The sequence below is a fragment of the Stegostoma tigrinum genome, chromosome 25 (genome assembly GCF_030684315.1).
Source record: "Stegostoma tigrinum isolate sSteTig4 chromosome 25, sSteTig4.hap1, whole genome shotgun sequence".
NCBI classification, from domain to species: domain Eukaryota; kingdom Metazoa; phylum Chordata; class Chondrichthyes; order Orectolobiformes; family Stegostomatidae; genus Stegostoma; species Stegostoma tigrinum.
Window position 1 is genome coordinate 53,152,759 of NC_081378.1, and position 19,716 is coordinate 53,172,474.

Consider the following 19,716-nt stretch of genomic DNA (forward strand, 5'->3'; position numbering starts at 1 on the left):
CCCTACATTTTACTATCCTCCATCTACTATCCAAGAGTCGCTTAAAAGTCTCTAAAGTATCTCACTCCACACGCCCACCACTCTCTGTCTAAAGAATCGACCTCTGACATCTCCCCTATACCTTCCTCCAATGACCTTAAAATTATACCCCCTCATAATAGTCATTTCCACCCTAGGAAAAAGTCTCTGACTATCCACTCAATCTATGCCTCTCATCACCTTGTACACCTCTATCAAGCCACCTCTCATCCGTCTTCGCTCCAATGAGAAAAATCCGAGCTCTCTTAACCTTTCCTCATAAGACCTGCCCTCTAGTCCAGGTAGCATCCTGGTAACTCTCCTCTGTACCCTCTCTAAAGCTTCCACATCTTTCCTATTATGAGGTGACCAGAACTGAACACAATATTCCAAGTGTGGTCTAACCAGAGTTTTATAGAGCTGCAGCATAACTTTGCCGCTCTTAAACTCAATTCCACTGCCAATGAATGTCAACACACCATATAGCTTCTTTACAACCCTGTCAACTTGGGTGGCAACTTCGAGGGATCTATGGACATGGACCCCAAGATCCCTCTATTCCTCTGCACTGCCAAGAATCCTGCCATTAACCCCTTTAATCTGCATTCAAATTTGACCTTCCAAAATGAATCACTTCACACTTTTAACCTGGGATAGTGTGTGTCTTCTGGTTTCCTTATCTGATGAAAGAAGTTCTTGCTATCGAGGGAGTGCAGCAAATGTTTACCAAATTAATTCCTGGGATGACAGCACTGATGTATGAGGAGGGGTTGATTCACTTAGGATTATATTCACTGGGAGTTCAGAGGAATAAGGGGTGAAAAGAAACCTGTAAAATTTGAACAGGAGTAGACAAGATGCAAGTAAGATAGATGCAAGACGGATTTTCCTGGTGATGGGGTAGTTTAGAACCAGGGACCACAGTTTAAGGATATAGGTAGACCATTTAAGACTGATATGAAAAGAAATGTCTACACTCAAAGAATGATGAGCCATTGGAATTCACTCCCACAGAATGCTGACAAGACCAAAACATGTATGATTTCAAGAAGGAGTTGGATACAGCACTTGGAGCCAAAGGAATCAGAAGATATATGGGAAAAAAAGAGCAGGAACAGGCTATTGAGTTGGACGATAATAAATAGTGGAGCAGATTTGAAGGATGAAATGGCTTAGCCCTGCTTCTATTTTCTATGTTACACAAGGAAGGATAATGAGAAAAGACTGGCAGCTAACATAGAACGAGATCTTAAAATCTTATATAAACACATCAGCAGTAAAAAGGTGGTAAAAGAGAAGTTAGGTTGAGTAAGCACCAAAAAGGGAGGCGGAGGCGTGGCTGTTGTGTTAAATCAATACTTTGTATTTGTCTTTACCAAAGAGAAATTCACTACTCATGATGATCGACGAGGAAACTCTGACTCTAGAAGGGTTCAGAGTTGGTAAGGCAGAAGTAGTGGGTAGATTGTTGGTGTTTAAAGTCAACAACACTGGAACTGGATGAGATACGTCCAAGGAATTTGAAGGAAGCGAGGGTTCAGATTGTGGGAGTTCTGGCCACAGTCAACTTTGGACTTGGGAGAGTTGCCAGCAGTTTGGAGAGTTGCAGACATTGTATTTCCCCCTTCAAAAAAACGTTGTGAAGACTGGCTCGGCACACCAGTGAGTTTTGGAGGAAACGGCCAGAAGCATTTATTCAGGATAGAATTAGTGGTCACATGGAAAAATGTGGATTGATTCACAGATATGGATTGTTTTTATTTATTCATTTGTGGGATGTGTGCATCACTGGCTGAGCCAGCATTTATTGCCCATCCCTAATTGCCCTTGACAAGGTGGTGGTGAGCTGCCTTCTTGAACTGCTGTGGGTTGACCCACAATGCCCTTAGGGAGGGAATTCAAGGATTTTGACCCAGCAATAGTGAAGGAGCAGCGATATATTTCCAAGTCAGGATGGTGAATGGTTTGGAAGGGAACTTGAAGGTGGTGATATTTCCATTTATCTATTGCCCTTATACTTCTAGATGGAAGTGGTCACAAGTTTGGAAGGTGCTATCTCAGGATCTTTGGTGAACTTCTGCAATGCCAATCAAGCGAGGGCTGCTTTGAGCTGGATGGTGTCAAGCTTCTTGAGTGTTGTTAGAGCTGCACTCATCCAGGCAAGTAGGGAGTATTCCATCACATTTCTGACTTGTGCCTTGTAGATGATGGATAGTCTTTGGGGAGTCAGGAGGTGAATTACTTGCTGCGGTATTCCTAGCCTCTGATCTGTTCTTGAGGCCACTGTGTTTATGTGATGAGTCTAGTGAGTTTCTGGTCAATGACAATTCCTGGGATGTTGCTAGTAGGGGGTTCAGTGACAATAACACTATTGAATGTCAAGGAGCTGTGGTTAGATTTTTTTCCTACCTGGCATTTGTGTGGAATGACTGATATTTGCCACTTGTCAGCCCAAGCCTGGATATTGTCCAGATCTTGTTGCATGTGAACATGGACTGCTTCAGTATCTGAGGAGTCACAACTGGTGCTGAATGTTGTGCCATTATCAGTGGACACCCCCACTTCTGACCTTATGATGGAGGGAAGGTCATTGATGAAGCAGCTAAAGATATTTGGGCCGAGGACACTACCCCGAGGAACTCCTGCAGAGATGTCCAGGAGCTGAGATGACTGACCTCCAACAACCACAACTACCTTCCTATGTGTCAGGTATGACTCCAACCATCAGACAGTTTGCCCCACATACCCATTGATTCCAGTTTTGTGAGGGATCCTTGATGCCACACTCGGTTGAATGCAGCTTTGATGTCAAGGGCTTGTTAAGAAAATACTGTGAGCAACTTGCTCGAGTTATGTGAAGCAGGAACAGAAAGGCTCAATGGGGTAACAGTGTTGATGTGGTCTACATGGATTTCCAGAAGGCAGATACAGTGGCACACACAGACTCGAGGAAAGTTATAGGTCATGGAATAAAAGGAGAGTAGCAATGTCAAAACAAAATTGGCTGAGGATAGGAACCAGAGATTAATGATCAAAGATAATGGGAACTGCAGATGCTGGAGATTCCAAGATAATAAAATGTGAGGCTGGATGAACACAGCAGGCCAAGCAGCATCTCAGGAGCACAAAAGCTGACGTTTCGGGCCTAGACCCTTCATCAGAGAGGGGGATGGGGGGAGGGAACTGGAATAAATAGGGAGAGAGGGGGAGGCGGACCGAAGATGGAGAGTAAAGAAGATAGGTGGAGAGGGTGTAGGTGGGGAGGTAGGGAGGGGATAGGTCAGTCCAGGGAAGACGGACAGGTCAAGGAGGTGGGATGAGGTTAGTAGGTAGCTGGGGGTGCGGCTTGGGGTGGGAGGAAGGGATGGGTGAGAGGAAGAACCGGTTAGGGAGGCAGAGACAGGTTGGACTGGTTTTGGGATGCAGTGGGTGGGGGGGAAGAGCTGGGCTGGTTGTGTGGTGCAGTGCGGGGAGGGGATGAACTGGGCTGGTTTAGGGATGCAGTGGGGGAAGGGGAGATTTTGAAACTGGTGAAGTCCACATTGATACCATATGGCTTCTCCCCTTCCCCCACTGCATCCCTAAACCAGCCCAGTTCATCCCCTCCCCGCACTGCACCACACAACCAGCCCAGCTCTTCCCCCCCACCCACTGCATCCCAAAACCAGTCCAACCTGTCTCTGCCTCCCTAACCGGTTCTTCCTCTCACCCATCCCTTCCTCCCACCCCAAGCCGCACCCCCAGCTACCTACTAACCTCATCCCACCTCCTTGACCTGTCCGTCTTCCCTGGACTGACCTATCCCCTCCCTACCTCCCCACCTACACCCTCTCCACCTATCTTCTTTACTCTCCATCTTCGGTCCGCCTCCCCCTCTCTCCCTATTTATTCCAGTTCCCTCCCCCCATCCCCCTCTCTGATGAAGGGTCTAGGCCCGAAACGTCAGCTTTTGTGCTCCTGAGATGCTGCTTGGCCTGCTGTGTTCATCCAGCCTCACATTTTATTATCTTATTAATGATCAAAGGATGTTTTTTGGCTGGAAGAACAATTGTAGTGAGTTCCCCAAGGATCAGATTTAAGACCCTCATTTTTTTCTGATGCGTGTAAATGCTTCAGTTCTTGATGTGAAAGGTACAACTTTGATGCAGATGACACAAAAATTTGTAAGAACAGGAAACTCTGAGGAGTACAGTGTGAAATTCCAAAAGGATGTTGAGTAAGTTGGTGGAGCGGGTAGGGACGGTTTTGGGTGAGTGGCAGATGAAGTTCAATGCAGCCAACAGAGTTAATAAACCTTGGTATAAAAGGTATATGACACAATATAAAAGAAAATATATTATTTTCAAGCATGTGCAGGAGCAGAGAGACCTGGGTGAATATGTACATGAATCAATAGGTGGCAGGACAACCTAGCCTTAACCTTAACCTTAACCTTAACCCAATCCCAGGTAACTTTCCACATTCAGCTTTTGTGCTCCTGAGCTGCTGCTTGGCCTGCTGTGTTCATCCAGCCTCACATTTTATTAACTTTCCACATTGTCGGGTGGATGCCAGCATTGTAATTGTACTGAACCAGTTTGATAGGGGTGCAGCCAGGCTCTGGAGCAAAGTCTTCAATACCATTGCCGGAATGTTGTCATAGCCTTCAAGGTATCCAGTGCTTCCAAATATTTTGTGACATCATGTGGAGTAAATCGAATTGGCAGAAGATTGTTGATGCTGGGGACTATTGGAGGAGGTTGAGATAGATCATCCACTCGGCATTTCTGGCTGAAGATTGAAGCGAATGCTTCAGCTTTATCTTTTGCACTGATGTGCTGAACTTTTCCATAACTGAAGATGGTGATATTTCTGGAGCCTTCTCCTCCAGTGTTTAATTGTCGACCACCATTCACAACTAGATGTAGCAAAACTACAAATCTTAGATCTGATCCGTTGGTTTTAGGATTACTTAGCTCAGCCTGCTTGTGTTGGTTGGTGCACAAGTAGTTCTGTTTGGTGGTTTCACCAGGTTGATACCTCATCTTCAGGTAAGCTTGATGCTGCTCCTGGCATGCCCTCTTACACTCTCCATTGAACCAGGGTTGATCCTCTGCCTTGATGGTAATGGTTGAGCGGAGGATATGCCGGGCCATGAGTATAATTCTGCTGCTGTTGATGGCTCATAGCTCCTCATCGATGCCCAGTTTTGAGTTGCTAGATCTGTTTGAAGTCTGTTCCATTTGGCACTATGATAGCACCACGCAACATGATGGAGGTTGTTCTTGGTGTGAAGTCGGGACTTAGTCTCCAGAGGCACTGTGCGGTGGTCACTCTTACCATTACAGCAGATTGGTAAGGATGAGATTAAATATGTTTTTCCCTCTTATCGGTTCCCTCACCACCTGATGCAGACCCAGTCTAGCAGCTATATCCTTTAGGACCCGACCAGCTCAATCAGTAGTACTGCTGCCGAGCCACTGTTGGTGCTGGACATTGAAATTCCCCAGCCAGAGTACACTTGGTGCCCTTTCCACCCTCTGCGCTTTCTCCAAATGTTGTTCAGCATTGAGGAGTACTGACTAATCAGCCAGTGGAGGATTGTACGTAAGTAATCAGGAGGCTTCCTTGCCCATGTTTAACCCAAAACCATGAGATTGAATGGCATTAAAGTTAATGTTGAGGACACCCAGGCAACTCCCTTCCAACTGAAACCACTGTGCTACCATTCTGATGATCCTGTTGATTATTTGGTCAAGAACTATTAGTTACAGTTGAACCTTGACTTTGCCAAGTGAGAAATCACATGAAAACAAGAGATCATCATGTTTATACAAAGACCACAGAGAATATCAACTTGGTAGAGTGTTGTCAATATTTATTAAAATTCTAATCCAGCTCCTAGACCAATAGAAGTGGGGGGGATCAAAGCCATGTTTGGTTATTAGGGGTTAGAGGGTAAACACTAGGGTAATATCATTATTTGTAATTAAATAGCAGTCGAGGATCAGAACAATAACACTAGTTACAGTCAGAGTTTATCTGTACAGAAACCACAAGTTGCAAAATGTAATCACCACTGCCCCACCATAAGTGTGACAAAACTTGTTTTTGCAATTTACGTTATATGTAATGACATATTGATTAGGAAGCAAAATTGACTCTGGAAATAAAGCTTTGTTGACAGGAAACACACGCTAACATAGATTCTAAATAAATGGGGTGTCATTGCTGTTGGTTTCCCTGTGCTATTGAAGATGATTTTGTTTTGTGTGTGCACCTGCCTGGCTTTTCACAGTGTGGGTTAACTGAGGATGACCTGTCTGAATTTATTGCCACTGCTAAGTCTTTCCAGCTTCCCGTTTACAAAGAACAAAAACAAAGAAAATTACAGCACACGAACAGGCCCTTCGGCCCTCCAAGCCTGCCCCGATCCAGGTCCTCTGTCTAAACCTGTTACCTATTTTCCAAAGATCTATATCCCTCTGCTCCCTGCCCATTCATGTATCTGTCTAGATACATCTTAAATGACGCTATCGTGCCCGCTTCTACCACCTCCACTGGCAACGTGTTCCAGGTACCCACCACCTTCTGCGTAAAGAACTTTCCAAGGATAGATCCCGTCAATTTTTCCCCTCTCACCGTGAAATCATAACCCTTCCCCCCTCCGAGTAACCGAGTCCCCCACTCTGGGAAAAATCATCTTGCTATCCACCGTGACTATACCTCTCATGATTTTGTAGACCTCAATCAGGTCCCCCCCTCAAACTCTGTCTTTCTAATGTAAATAACCCTAATCTACTCAACCTGTCTTCAAAGCTAGTGCCCTCCATACCAGGCAGCATCCTGGTGAACCTCCTCTGCAACCTCTCCAAAGCATCCGCATCCTTTTGGTAATGTAGTCATACCAAAGTCTTATACAACTGTGACATGACCTGCCAACTCTTGTACTCAATACTCTTGTCCGATGAAGGAAAGCATGCCATATGCCTTCTTGACCACTCTATCGACCTGCATTGCCACCTTCAGGGCACAATGGACCTGAACACCCACATCTCTCTGTGCATCAATTTCTCCCAGGGCTTTTCCATTTATCGTATAGTTTGCTCTTGAATTGGATCTTCCAAAATGCATCATCTCGCATTTGCCTGGATTGAGCTCCACCTGCCATTTCTCCGCCAAACTCTCCAATCTATCTATATTCTGCTGCATTCTCCGACGGTCTCCTTCACTATCTGCTACTCCACCAGTTTTAGTGCAAACTTGCTAATCAGACTATCTATACTTTCCTCCAGATCGTTTATGTATATCACAAACAACAGTGGTCCCAACACGGATTCCTCTGGAATACCACTGGTCACAGTTCTCCACTTGGAGAAACTCCCTTCCGTGGCTACTGTCTGTCTCCTGTTGCCTAGCCAGTTCTCTATCCATCTGGCTCGTACACCCTGGACCCCATGCGACTTCACTTTCTCCATTAGCCTACCATGGGGAACCTTATCCATCAGTATCTTCTCCAGCAGCTTCCCTACCACTGACGGTCTATAATTACCTGGATTATCCTTGCTATCCTTCTTAAACAAGGGAACAACATTAGCAATTCTCCAGTCCTCGGGACCTCACCCCTGCTCAAGGATAGTGCAAAAATATCTATTAAGGCCCCAGCTATTTCCTCGCTTGCTTCCCTCGTAACCTGGGATAGATTCCATCCGGACCTGGGGACTTGTCCACCCTAATGCCTTTTAGGATACCCAACACCACCTCCCTCCTGATGCCAACTTGACCTAGAGTAATTAAACATCTATCCCTAACCTCAACATCTGTCATGTCCCTCTCGGTGAATACCGACGCAAAGTATTGATTAAGAATCTCATTCATTTTCTCTGACTCCTCGCATAACTTCCCTCCTTTGTCCTTGAGTTGGCCAACCCTTTCTCTAGTTACCCTCTTGCTCCTTATGTATGAATAAAAAGCTTTGGGATTTTCCTTAACTCTAAGTACTAAAGATATTTCATGACCCTTTTTAGCCCTCTTAATTATTCATTTCAGATTGGTCCTATTTTCCCGATTATTCTTCCAAAGCTACATCTGTTTTCAGTCGCCTAGACCTTATGTATACTTCCTTTTTCCTCTTTGCGAGTCCCACAATTTCACCTATCATCCATGGTTCCCTATCTTGCGCTTTTCACAGGGACACGTCTGTCCTGAACTCTAATCAACCTCTCTTTAAAAGCCTCCCACATATCAAATATGAATTTACCCTCCAACAGCTGCTCCCAGTCCACATTCCCCAGCTGCTGAATTTTGCTATAGTTGGCCTTCCCCCAGTTCAGCACTCTTCCTTTAGGACTACTCTCATCTTTGTCCATCAATGTGAAATTATGAAACTTACGGAATTGTGATCACTATTTCCAAAGTAATCCCCTACTGAAACTTCAACCACCCAGCCGGGCTCATTCCCCAACACTAGATTCGGTAAGGGCCGCTTCCCAAGTTGGACTATTTGCAAACTGCACTCCAAAAGCCTCCTGGATGCTCCTTACAAATTCTGCTCCATCTTGACCCCTAACACTAAGTGAATCCCAGTCAATGTTGGGAAAATTAAATCTCCCATCACCACCACCCTGTTGCTCCTACACCTTTCCATAATCTGTCTACATATTTGTACCTCCATCTCATGCCTGCTGTTGGGAGGCCTGTAGTACAGCCCCAGCATTGTTACTGCATCCTTCTTATTTCTGAGTTCTACCCATACTGCCTCACTGCTCGAGTCCTCCATGAGGCCCTCCTTCAGTGCGGCTGTGATATCGTCTTTGACCATTACTACAACTCCTCCACCCCTTTTACCTCCCTCTCTATCCCACCTGAAGCATCTATATCCTGGGATATTTAGTTGCCAATCTTACCCTTCCCTCAACCAAGTCTCAGTAATAGCAATAACATCATACTCCCAGGTACTAATCCAAGCCCTAAGTTCATCTGCCTTACCAACTACATTTCTTGCATTAAAACAAATGCACCTCAAACCATCTGTCCCTTTGCGTTCATCATCTGCTCTCTGCCTACTCTTCCCCTTAGTCACACTGACTTCATTATCTAGTTCCTTATAGCTTTCGTTACTACCTCCTTACTATCCACTAACCTCCTCATTTGGTTCCCATCCCCCTTCCACATTAGTTTAAACCCTCTCCAACAGCATTAGCAAAAGCAGCCCCTAGCACATTGGTTCTTGTCCTTCCCAGGTGTAGACCATCAGATTTGCAATAGTCCCACCTCCCCAGAACCTGTCCAATGTCCCAAAAATCTGAACCCCTCCCTCCTGCACCATCTCTCAAGGCATTTATCCTGCCTATTCTTTCATTTCTACTCTGACTGACTAGTACGTGGTACTGATAGCAATCCTGAGATTACTACCTCTGAGGTCCTACTTTTTGACTTGGCTCTAACTCCCTAAATTCTGCTTGTAAGACCTCATCCCATTTTTTACCCATATCATTGGTGCCTATATGCACCACGTCAGCTGGCTGTTCACAATCCACCTTCAGAATGTCCTGCAGCCAGTCTGAGACATCCCTGACCCATGCACCTGGGAGGCAACATACCATTCGGGAGTCTTGTTTTGACCACAGACCAGCCTATCTACTCTCCTTACAATTGAATCCCCTGTGACTATAGCCCTTCCAATCTTTTTCCCGCCCTTCTGTACAGCAGAGCCAGCCACGGTGCCATGTACCTGGCTCCTGCTGCCTTCCCCTGGTGAGCCATCTCCCCCAACAGTATCCAAAACGGTATGCCTGCTTTGGAGGGAGAAGACCGCAGGCGACACCTGCACTGCCTTCCTGCTTTTTTCTGCCTTTTGGTCACCCATTCCCTTTCTCCCTGAGCAATCCTAATCTGCGGATGCTCCAAAATGAGTCCATCCACAGCTCCAGAGCCGTCATGTGGTCTAATGAGGGCTGCAGCTGGACACACTTCCTGCATGTGTAGGAGTCAGGGACATCGGCCGCGCCCCTGAGCTCCCACATTGAGCAAAAGAAGCATAACACGCGTCTGGGATCTCCTGCCGTTTTTACTCCTAAGCTTAACTTACTATAATATCAAATACTAGATAAATGAAATGGAAACCAAAATGTACCAAGTCACTCTACTTACCAAAACACGATTTAAAAAAAAGAAAAAGAAAAACACTTACCTTGTCAAGACACCAGAATGTATTTTTTTGGGTCAGAGGAGGAGGGTGGGTGGGAGACACTTCACATGTAGTGTCTTGGGTTTAGCCACTGCCCAAATATATCAGTCCAGTCACCTTCTGAGAGTGCAATATGACCCTCCCAGTCAGCCCTGCTGTCGAAATGAAGAACTTACCTTCCCAGCAGGCCCCTGGTCCTCGCTTTCACTGCTCCCGAGTTTGTCCTTAGCTGTCTGCGTTCTTTGCTGTTTGAGATCCATTCCTCGATGGTACTTTTTTATGCACTTCCTCCTAGTCAATGCTGTAGATGCCATTTTTCCTGAGGTTGGCCTACAAGGAGTTCTGAAGCTGTGAAGTATGTGGGCAGTTTCTCAGAAGTCAGCATTTCAGACCAATCCTTGGATCTTATTGAATTGTTATTGGGTGCTGATATTAAACACCAAAGTGTTCACACAAATGACATGCAATCATTAAGGACCAACAACTGTTTTCACTACACATGTGCAAACCACATCAACTCAAAGTTTTGAAGTTATGACCAGAAATACATATAAATTATGTTAATATTCCAAAGACATATTGTAACACTACACTGTGATCTCACAATACTGTCATAATTCCACACCCAAGGTTTGATAGATAGTAGAATCTCTATAGTGTGGAGGCATGCCACTTGGCCCATCAAGTCCATAGTGACCGTCCAAAGAGCACCCCACACAGACCTACGCCCTCACCTACCCTGTCCCTATAACCCTGCACTTTCCATGGCTAATCCAACTAACCTACACTTCCCTGGACACAATGCCCAATTTAGCACAGCCAATCCATCTAACAACACATCTTTGGACTGTGGGAGGAAACCGGAGCACCCAGAGGTAACCCACACAGAGTCTCGGAGAATGTGCAAACTCCACACAGGCAGTTGCCTAAGGGTGGAATTGAACTTAGGTCTCTAACCAATGAGCCACCGTGCCACCCCAAGTGTTTGGAATTCTCTTCCGCTAATAGTGGTGGATAATGGATTTGCTAATTTTAAATCTGAGATCGATAAATTGTTGTCGAGCAAAGTTATAAATGGATATCGGTAAAATACAGGCATATGGAGATCACATTATCAGCCATGATCTTATTGAATGGCAGAACAGGCACAAGGGGCCTGCTCCTGTTCCTATGTTTCAGGGAGTTCAGTGTTTTTGAAAAGAGTTGAGACTTCCCCTTTCTATATAGAGCAATGTAGACCTGCACAGTGGCTCAGTGGTTAGCACTGCAGCTTCACAGCGCCAGGGACCTGGATTCGATTCCACCCTCGGGTGACTGTCTCTGTGGAGTTTGCACTTTCTCCCTGTGTCTGCGTGGGTTTCCTACAGTTTCTCCAGTTTCCTCCCACAGTCCAAAGATGTACAGGTTAGGTGGATTGGCCATGGAAAATTGTCTGTGGTGTTCAGGGATGTGTAGACTAAGTGTTTTACAGAGGGATGGGTCTAGGTGGGATGCTCTGAGGGTCAGTGTGGACTTGTTGGGCCAAAGGGCCTGTTTCTACACTGTAGGGATTCTATGAGCTATGAGTCACTGCCTGCGATCTAATCTGCTTTCAGATTCTTTAGACTGAATAAGATTGTCCTGACGCAATGCTGTAAATTCAGAATATAGTTTGTTCTGGTTCATCTAGTCTGCTCTCTCACTGACCTGCTGTAAACAGAGCCTTACAGCCTGAGCAGCAGGTCTGACTGACTGCAGACACATTGAGTGGAAACTCACAGGGACCTGAGTGACATGGACTGTGCCAAGATTTGTGCCAGAATCAGGCAATTGGGGTAAGACCCAGCTCAACGTGGAAGTGACTTGCTGCATCTTTTATACATCTGTTGAGTGGCTTGAGGAGTTTCTCACCATACAGCGGTGAGTTGCCGGTTATGGGGAAATTATAACTGGTTAATCGTCTCAGGGGCTCAGTGGTTAGCACGGCAGCCTCGCAGCACCAGGGACTTAGGTTCGATTCCACCCTCGGGCAACGGTCTGTGTGGAGTTTGCACATTCTCCCCGTGTCTGCGTGGGTTTCCTCCGGGTGCTCCGGTTTCCTCGCCCAGCCCAAAGATGTGCAGGCTAGGTGGATCGGCCATGCTAAATTGCCCATAGTGTTCAGGGATGAGTGGGTTACAGGGGGATGGGTCTGGGTAGGATGCTTCAAGGGTCGGTGTGGACTTGTTGGACCGAAGGCCCTGTTCCCCCACTGTAGGGAATCCATTCCAATCTAATCTAATATTCAACTTCCTACCTTACCAAATATGTCACTCAAGCTGACTGAAGGCATCTGGATGGGTATATGAATAGGAAGGGTTGAGAGCGAAGTGGGCCAAATGCTGATAAATGGGACTAGATTTATCTAGGATATCTGGTCAGCATGGACGAGTTTGATTAAAGGGTCTGTTTCCTCGCTGTACATCTCTGTATCTATGATTCTTAATCTTGACATGGAAATCAGAATAGGTGCCTGGGCACTTCAACTGAAAGTTTGTTCCAAATGACCTCCATGTTGTAATCCAGGCAACAACATCTCAGGACATGCTCCATGGGCACTAGTCACACATACCCCACATCCAGACATTGGCATCTGACAGCCTCTTAAAAACCCTCATGACACATCTCCAGTTCACTTACAGGGCAGTTCTGCCCTTCCAAACAGCATCTCAGGCTGCACCAGCAATTACCATGGTAACTCTACAGAAAGGACTCTGTGCTCAAGGGGACACATCCAGCTCGTGGACTCATTCTTCAGTCACTCTCAGCGCTCGCTCACTCTGAACCTGACTGGTACTCACCGTGTCCCTGCCTTGCCTCACCATTTTGTACTTGCCCCCCACAGCCAGAGATACACATTCCCACTGGTTATACCAGCTGGTTAGTGCAGGCATGAAGCCAAGGAACTTGTCACAGTTGGAAGCAAGCCTCAGAATGTCAAGGCCATTGGCAATGACTGAGTGGGCCCTGGCACAGTAATTCAGGACCAGTCAGGGACATGCCCAAGGAGGTCAGAGTCAGGATCCTTTCCTCATGAGGAATAAGGAGGAGAATGACCAGCAGCACATCTCCCATCTTGACTCCATCTGCCTCATGGTGGTCTGTTTCCTTCCTTGAAGGAGCGAGAGAGGCAGGGATTATGGGAAATGAAAGTTGGTGGCACAGATATTACTGACAGTGCGGGTGCGGGGATGTCCTCATTGAGTAAGTAAGCAGCACACAGGGCGTCAGGGTTTGTGGTGTCAGGGGATGGGCTAGGTGACAGCGAGTGAAGGAAGATATTGCAGGTAGTCATGAGATTTAGAGCATGAGCATTGGTGAGTGATGGGTGCAATCACAGACTGAGGGTAAGTTATTGGTGAGAAGGTGGTGGCACTCAGACTGGTGGGGTGGACTATGTCATTGACCTTCTTCCATGGAATGCTGGGCATTCCTCCAGATGGCTGAGATTGCACTGACTAGGGTGGTAACCTCAGACCAATAGACAATAGGTGCAGGAGTAGGCTATTCGGCCCTTCGAGCCAGCACCACCATTCATTATGATCATGGCTGATCATCCACAATCAGTGTCCTGTTCCTGCCTTATCCCCAAAACCCTTGATTCCACTATCTTTAAGAGCTCTATCCATCTCTTTCTTGAAAGTATCCAGAGAGTTGGCCTCCACTGCCTTCTGGGGAAGAGCATTCCATATATCCGCCATTCTCTGGATGAAGAAGTTTTTCCTCAACTCTGTTCTAAATGGCCTACCCCTTATTTTTAAACTGTGTTCTCTGGTTCTGGACTCACCCATCAGCGGAAACATGCTTCCTGCCTCCAGAGTGTCCAATCCCTTAATAATCTTATACGTCTCAATTAGATCCCCTCTCATCCTTCTAAACTCAAGTGTATACAAGCCCAGTCGCTCCAATCTTTCAACATATGATAGTCCCGCCATTCCGGGAATTGACCTTGTGAACCTACGCTGCACTTCCTCAATAGCAAGAATGTCCTTCCTCAAATCTGGAGACCAAAACTGCACCGAATACTCCAGGTGTGGTCTCACCAGGGCACTGTACAGCTGCAGAAGGACCTCTTTGCTCCTATACCCAATTCCTGGTCATTCCCAGCCAATGACCAGGCTGGGCATTGGTCTCAAAAACTGAAGTTGCTGGAAAAGCTCAGTAGGTCTGGCTGCACCTGTGAAGAGAAAATCAGAGTTAATGTTTCAAGTCCAGTGACCCTTCCTCAGAACTGGTCTAATGATCAGTCTAGCATTGAACTAGAGGTTGTGGGCTGTGTTGCTGGTCCTGACCAAAGGGGAAAGCCTTTTTAATGGCACCATCCAGTCCAGCAGAAGCTCTGAGACCCTGTCCACGAAGCAGGGCACCAAATTATGCCATGACTGGGGCAAATGGCAGGAAATATGTCTGGCAGTGCATGTCTGGGTAGACCACAGAGTTTAAAGATGAAGCAGGTGCAAGGGATGCCAATATTTTGGCAGAAATCTGGTGAGTGTCGAGTTGTTCTGGGATTGGCACATGGCAAGGTGGGGCTGGAACCAGACCTGAGGGACATCATGTGGGTGGGGGTAGGTAGTTAATGAGGCAACAACGCACTTCTGAGGAAAGGTCACTGGACCCAGAACTGATTTCTCTCCACAGATACTGCCAGACCTGCTGAGCTGTTCCAGCAATTTCTGTTTTTGATTCTGATTTACAGTTCTTTCATTTGCTTTCAGTTAATGAAGTGAGTTTGGTAAAATACAATGAAAACTCTTGCTAGGCCTCACTGTGAGTACACTTAGCTAAAAAGATTCAGCCCTTTGCCTAAATTTAACACATTAATATTCTTCTTAAGTATTGCAAAATGTAGCAGTTCTGTGCTATCGTCATTATTTAATAGTACTGGATTTAAGCCACTGTACCGTTTCATTTTCACACAATCATGTTTAATATTTAATATAATATCAAGGTGCGGAAGTTTAAAGGAAACTCATCAAGTCACAGGCAGATAGTTCAGGACATCTCATTCTGAACAGAATGCAACATTTTTGACCAATTTGGGATGGGAGTATCCTGAGTGGTCGGGCTGAATTCAAAACATTGTATATTTTTAATCAAGCAGATCTTAATATATGGTTATGATTTCCTGATATGATTTCCTGTGGTGGAACATGAATCCAGACCTCCTGGCCCAGAGGGAGAGGCACTGCCATTTCACAACGAGATCCAAAGTTGGACAAGCTTTTTATAACAATTTTGAGAAAACAATTTTGTTAAATCAAGAACAACACAGATTGTACAGGAATTTTAATAAAACATAGAGTTGGAATGAGTCCATTTAGTAAAACGGTCCAATTTACCCCACTTCCCTTACTCATTCTGCTTAATCCTGCAATTTCCCTTTGCTAAATGGAAATATAGAAAACAGGAGCAGGAGTCGGCTATTCAACCCTTTAAGACTCTTCTACCATCCAATATGGTTATCCAACTCAGTCCCCCAATCCCACTTTCTCCCCATACACATTAATCCCTTTAGCCCTAAGAACTATATCTAACCCCTTCACAAGAGCATTCACTGTTTTGGCCTCTACCACTTTCTGCGGCAGAAAGAGAGGCTCCCACAGGCTCCCCAGCCTCTGGGTGAAGACATCTTTCCTCATCTCAACCTGAAGTGGCCTACTCCATATCGTTAAGTTAGATTTACCTAATTCCCTACAGAAAGTTGTGGCTGAGTCTGCTTCCACAGCCTATTCAGGCAGCGTGTTCCACTTCATTAGAACTCACTGCTTTTACCTTAACAACAAAAAGAATTGCACCTGCCCTGTGAATAAATGTGTGTTTATATGGCACACTGACAGTGGGGTGTTGTGTATGTCACAAAGGCAGTGAGGGGCAGCAGATGGCACATGGCCACTGATGGCTGGTCTGTATATCTCTCTCTTACAGAATGGAGTTGTTCACCGAGATCTGAAGTTAGAAAACATCTTGCTGGATGAAAATTATAACATTAAGGTATGATTCATTCTGTAGACAAGTAGAAAAGACAATGCCTTTTTCCTGGTACTGTAATTCTACAGAAGAAATTTTGAAATCACAGATATGTTCTCAGTGTGAAGCTGGGAGTTATATTAACTGAACTATTGAACATAATGTGTGGAACAAAAACAAAACTGCTGGAGAGGCTCAGCAGGTCTGGCAGTATCTGTGAAGGGAAAAACAGAGTTAACGTTTTGGGTCTGGTGACCCTTCTTCTGAGGAAGGGTCAGACCTGCTGAGCCTCTCCAGCAATTTTGTTTTTGTTTCTGATTTACAGCATCCACAGTTCTTTTGGTTTTTATAAGGTGTGCAATGTTGATTTGTGTTTCCTTTCTAACATCCAGACACCACGGGCTGGAACAGTACTTCACAAACCATTTCCCACAGTGGCTCCAGTTCAAGGTTTGAAAATTGACACAACCGGTCATTGTGAATGGAGATTGTGGGAGATTGGTGGTATAGTTGCTGAAACTCAGTCCGACTTCCATTCACAACTTTCAGCTCAAGACCCCACTTTTTCAAAATCTGCCTGGGGGATGTCATCACTGGCTAGGCCAGCATTTGTTGCGCATTCGTATTTGCTGCTTGAAGGGAGTGGCTTTCTACGCCTATTCCAAAATGCAGTTAAGAATCAATCACATTGTGGACTGGACTCCCATGTAGATCTTCCCTAAAGGACATTAGTGAGCCTGATGGGTTTTAGAATTTTGAGATGCCCTGGTCTGAAGTGTAGGAAATGCATATGTTTATATCAAGAAGCATTCATTGATGCCGGTTCTTAGAAATAATATAGTATTGAAGTCTGCGGGATGATCTAAGCCCGCTTTGTTTCCTGCTCAGAGTTGGATTTCAGCCAGTTCTACACAGATAGTCCCGTCACACTCAGCTGGTCGCTGTGTGCTTGCTCCAGTGAGTCCTGCTGACTGTGAGCTTGTGGACTGACCTCTGACATCATAAAATGGTCTGGCGGTGGTCAGTCTCCAGGCTCCCAAGAATTTATGTGGGACAAGACCTGTATCCAAGCAAGTTCGTAACCCAAGGAGGGGAAACAGGAAAGGAGGAAAATTAACAGCTACAAAAAAAATGTTGATTTATTGTCACAAAAGAGAAATACTTGTTATTTTGGGGCTATTGCTTTACAAAGTTTTCATCAAATGGCCCACTATCTCTTAGAGATATGTCGCTGCAGTGCCCAGTATCATTCATTTATTAATGTGATATTCAATTTGTGCAGAGAAAGCTCCCAAAAGGAACAATGAGGTAAGGTCCAGTTTATCTGCTTCAGTGCCGTTGGTTGAGAGATATGGTGAAATCAGCAAAGATAAGACCCTACTTTTCTCTAAAAAATGCTCAGGGATCTTCCTATCTGATAGGATAAGTGGGACTGTGGTTAACATCTCACATGATGGATGATGCCTGTGGCATTGCAATGCTGCTCTGCACTGTACTAGAATATCAGCCTGCTTCTTGGTGAAAAATGAAATGTTGCAAAAAGGACCCCTGAGAAGTGTTTAATTCCACTGGAGCTTGTGTTGAAATGCCTAGAATTGAATTCATGTGATTTGCCATGAATTAATCTGATGAGTTTGATGGTTTTTGTGATAAGCACCATGCTCTGGGGACTGAAGGGAAAGTCAATGAGAACATTCAATTCCTCTGCATTGATGAAAGAATTCTGTTGCTTTATGTAAAGGACATTGTGATGGTTATTAACATTCGGCGTGCCTGACACCTCATTTACTGAACTTTATCTCAATGTGCAGTGTCGTCCTGTGACAATGACTTCAGGTAGCAGTGCAGGATTGGACACAAGTGGTGCCAAGTTCCTCCATCAACTCACAGCCCAGGTCTTCAGCTATTACCACCTTATTTGTTAACCCCTGTGAGCAGGATTGTGCATCCTTTAATATTGTTCAAATGCGAACATAAGAAATAGGAGCATGATTAGGCCATTTGGCCCCTCAAACTTGTTCCGCCATGCACTGAGATCATGGCTGACCTGACATGGTCAGAATCCCTCTCTCCAGTGTGCCCCCCGCTTCCCCCGCCCCCTCAATCCCTGACTCCCTTGTAGATTCAAAAGCCGTTGTCTGTTGTGCATTGGACTAAGATTAGCACTTGCTCAAATGAAGGCATCCTTTATATTGAAAACTTTATTTGAACCTTCCCAACAGAGAGGGCTGTACACTACATACCCTCTCTATCAATGAAATCAACATATTCATCTAAATGTAAACTGCCGCATGCACCTCACTTATCAGAATACAATATCAAAAATACTGAAACATTCCAATGAGATGATTGTATTTTATTTTCTAATAATCACAACCAAAGCATATATAACCAATGCTGCCAGAGTGATTTACATATTAAAAACAAGTTTTTTTTTAATGCCAACGTGTGGAGCTGGAAGGGTCTTCAGAAGAGTCCCAACCTGAAATGTCAGCTTTCCTGCTCCTCTGAAGCTACCTGGCCTGCTGTGTTCCTCCAGCTCCACACCTTGTTGTCTCAGACTCCAGCATTGACAGTTCTTGCTATCTCTTTCTTTAATGCCAGTATGTCTTTGATAAAAAAATATCATTACACGAATAATTAAATTTATTTCATCTTTATACTTTATATTAAGTCTCTTTCTATCAGTTTATCTCCTGTTACGGTGACTCCGCTCCCTGAAATGAGTGTCTGATTTTATCAGCCCTGGACTTTGACCAACCAACTTGACGCAATGTTTGGGATCTGAGATGGCCAGGAGTTCAGGCAGCATCAGAGGCATAGGAGAGTCAATATTTCGGGCCTGGATTCTTCATGAGGACCGCAGAAGAGGAAGGGAGCTGGGAAATAAATATTAGAAAGAGGGATGGAACTGGGAGAAGGTGGGTGGGATGGTGCAGGTCGGTATATTGGGAATGGTCAGTGGGAAGGGTGGGACTGATATGTGGGGAAGAAGATAGACAGGTGGTGTCAGATCAAGGAGATGGGGATGAGAGGGAGGGTTGGACATGGGATGAGGCCAGGGCTGGGGAGATTTTAAAACTAGTGAATTCTGTGTTCAGGCTATTGAACTGTAGGCTTGGGGGAGCAGAATATGAGGTATTGTTCCTCCAGTTTGCGCGTGGCATCATTGTGGTACTGGAGAAAGGCCCAGGATGGATATGTCACCCAGGGAGTTGGGGGGGGGGGAGTTAAAATGGTCAGCAACTGGAAGGTGTGGTTGATTATATCGAACAGAGTGCAGGAGCTCTGTGAATCGGTCACAGAGTCTCCCCGATATAATGGAGCCCATATTGGGAGCAATGGAAACAGTAGACCAGGTTGGAGGGTGTACAATTGAACCCCTGTCGGATATGGAAAGTTTGTCTTGGGTCTTGGATGGGGGTGAGAGGGGAGATGTAGGGGCAGGCGTAGCACCTCCTGTGGTTGCAGGGAAAGGTGCCAGGTGTCTTGGGGCTGGAGGGGAGTGTGGAGCGAGAAGTTAGTATTATGGTTACCTTGAT

At 45.4% G+C, this 19,716-nt stretch overlaps 1 protein-coding gene across 3 annotated transcripts in view; it reads left to right on the forward strand.

Annotated features, from left to right (window-relative positions):
• Positions 1-19,716, forward strand: part of nuak1b (NUAK family, SNF1-like kinase, 1b) — a 68,533-nt gene that overhangs the window by 29,525 nt on the left and 19,292 nt on the right. For 2 of the 3 annotated variants that reach the window (XM_048553870.2, XM_059654755.1), the window contains exon 4: positions 16,133-16,198. The exons of the other annotated variant lie outside the window; for it this stretch is intronic. In XM_048553870.2, the coding sequence (XP_048409827.1) occupies positions 16,133-16,198 (66 nt within the window). The remainder of the gene's footprint in view (positions 1-16,132; positions 16,199-19,716) is intronic. 3 annotated transcript variants of the gene reach the window in all.